Here is a 1,371-nt window from a genome sequence, read left to right as displayed (position 1 = left end):
TGCTTGGGGGGGCCGCGGGCAGCCCCACAGGCTGCCAGCCCCAACCCCAAAGCCACCCCCTGGGTCCCCCTTTGCCGGTGATGCCGACGCTAACCCCAGCGTCCCCGCGGCGCCTGGGCTGGGGCACCCACCTTGAGGAAGGGGATGACGAAGGGTCGCAGCGGGAAGTTGGTGGCCTCCTGGAGCTTGGCGTGAAACTCCTCGATGGTGAGCGTGGAGTTCTGTGGGGACAGCCCGGGCTCAGCACCACCGGCCACGGCCCCCTGCCCGCCCCAGCACCCCCGCAGGCACCCTTTGCTCCTTCTCCCCCATTTCTGCTCCTCTGCCAGCTCTGCCACGCTCAAGGGAAGACCACGCTCAAGGGAAGACCACGCTCAAGGCTTTGCTGGCGATGCCAGCAGTGGGGACCCAACCCTGCACCCATGTCCACCCAAGGTCCTGTGCAGATCCCAGGAGACGCTGGAAAAACAGCCCCCGCTTTTCCAGGATTTAGCTCAATCCAGCACCAACAGGACCCTCTTTTTGCCCCATTTAGCAGCGTCTCCATCACGAAAGGAAAGCGCAGGGTCCCCAGAGGGGGCATCACCCCACCAGCCCAGGGGCCAACCCCGCGCCCAGCAGACGTACCACGAGCCCCAGGACGAGGGTGCGCACCCGCTCCCCGATCTCGGGGGAGATGTCGTTGCCGAACTGCTGCAGCGTGGTGAGGAAGCGCTTGAGTTTGGAGAGCTGGCGGGCGCCGCAGGCTGGCGGGAGCTGGTGGGTGGAGAGGGAGGCGGTGGAGGAGGTGGCCGGTCCGTTGCTGAACCCATTGGGGGTGGACGGGGCCCCATTGATGGCCGTCGGCGAGTGGCTGCTCCCGTTCATCACTGTGAGGAGAGAGGGGACGCGAGGTCAGAGCGGGTGGCTGAATGGCAGGGATAAGGCTGGGGTGGGGGGGGACCGGAGCATCCTGCCGGGTACCACGGGGCTGGCACCCTCCGGGAGGCTTTGGGATGCTGCTGCATCCCTGGGGCCGCATCCTGGGCTGATCCCCAGCACTGTGGGAGGCAGACCCAGGCTGTGGGGAGGGGTGGGATGCAGTGCACGCCCCCCCAGCGCAGCGAGGGCCCGATCCTGCTCCTCGACGTTCAAGGCAGCCAAGAGAAGGGGCTCCATCCTGCCCCTCTGGGAGCTGCTCAGCACCCCCCAGGGAGAAGCCACGAGTCATTTTCCACGGAGCCCAGCCTGGCTTGCAGCATGCCAACGCCTCTGGCCCCGCTGCCCAGGCAGGGAGACTGGGAACTGCCCGGAGCACCCCGTCGCCAGGGGACCCGGAGTGGGGGGGACATCTGGGGGTGCCACCCGTCGGCGTGGCGGGGGGCCCGCCCC

At 68.2% G+C, this 1,371-nt stretch overlaps 1 protein-coding gene across 1 annotated transcript in view; it reads right to left on the bottom strand.

The window, feature by feature from the left end:
- The window catches only part of CBFA2T3 (CBFA2/RUNX1 partner transcriptional co-repressor 3), a 25,676-nt gene that overhangs the window by 4,265 nt on the left and 20,040 nt on the right, over positions 1-1,371 (bottom strand). The window contains exons 4-5 of the mRNA XM_035895199.1: positions 628-869; positions 95-221 (exon numbers count right to left, since the gene is read on the bottom strand). Coding sequence (XP_035751092.1) covers positions 95-221; positions 628-869 — 369 coding nt within the window. The remainder of the gene's footprint in view (positions 1-94; positions 222-627; positions 870-1,371) is intronic.

Source organism: Egretta garzetta, unplaced genomic scaffold (genome assembly GCF_000687185.1).
Source record: "Egretta garzetta isolate BGI_Z169 unplaced genomic scaffold, ASM68718v1 scaffold395, whole genome shotgun sequence".
Lineage (NCBI taxonomy): Eukaryota > Metazoa > Chordata > Aves > Pelecaniformes > Ardeidae > Egretta > Egretta garzetta.
Note: the sequence above shows the minus strand (reverse complement) of the source record. Positions and strands in the feature narration are given on the sequence as shown.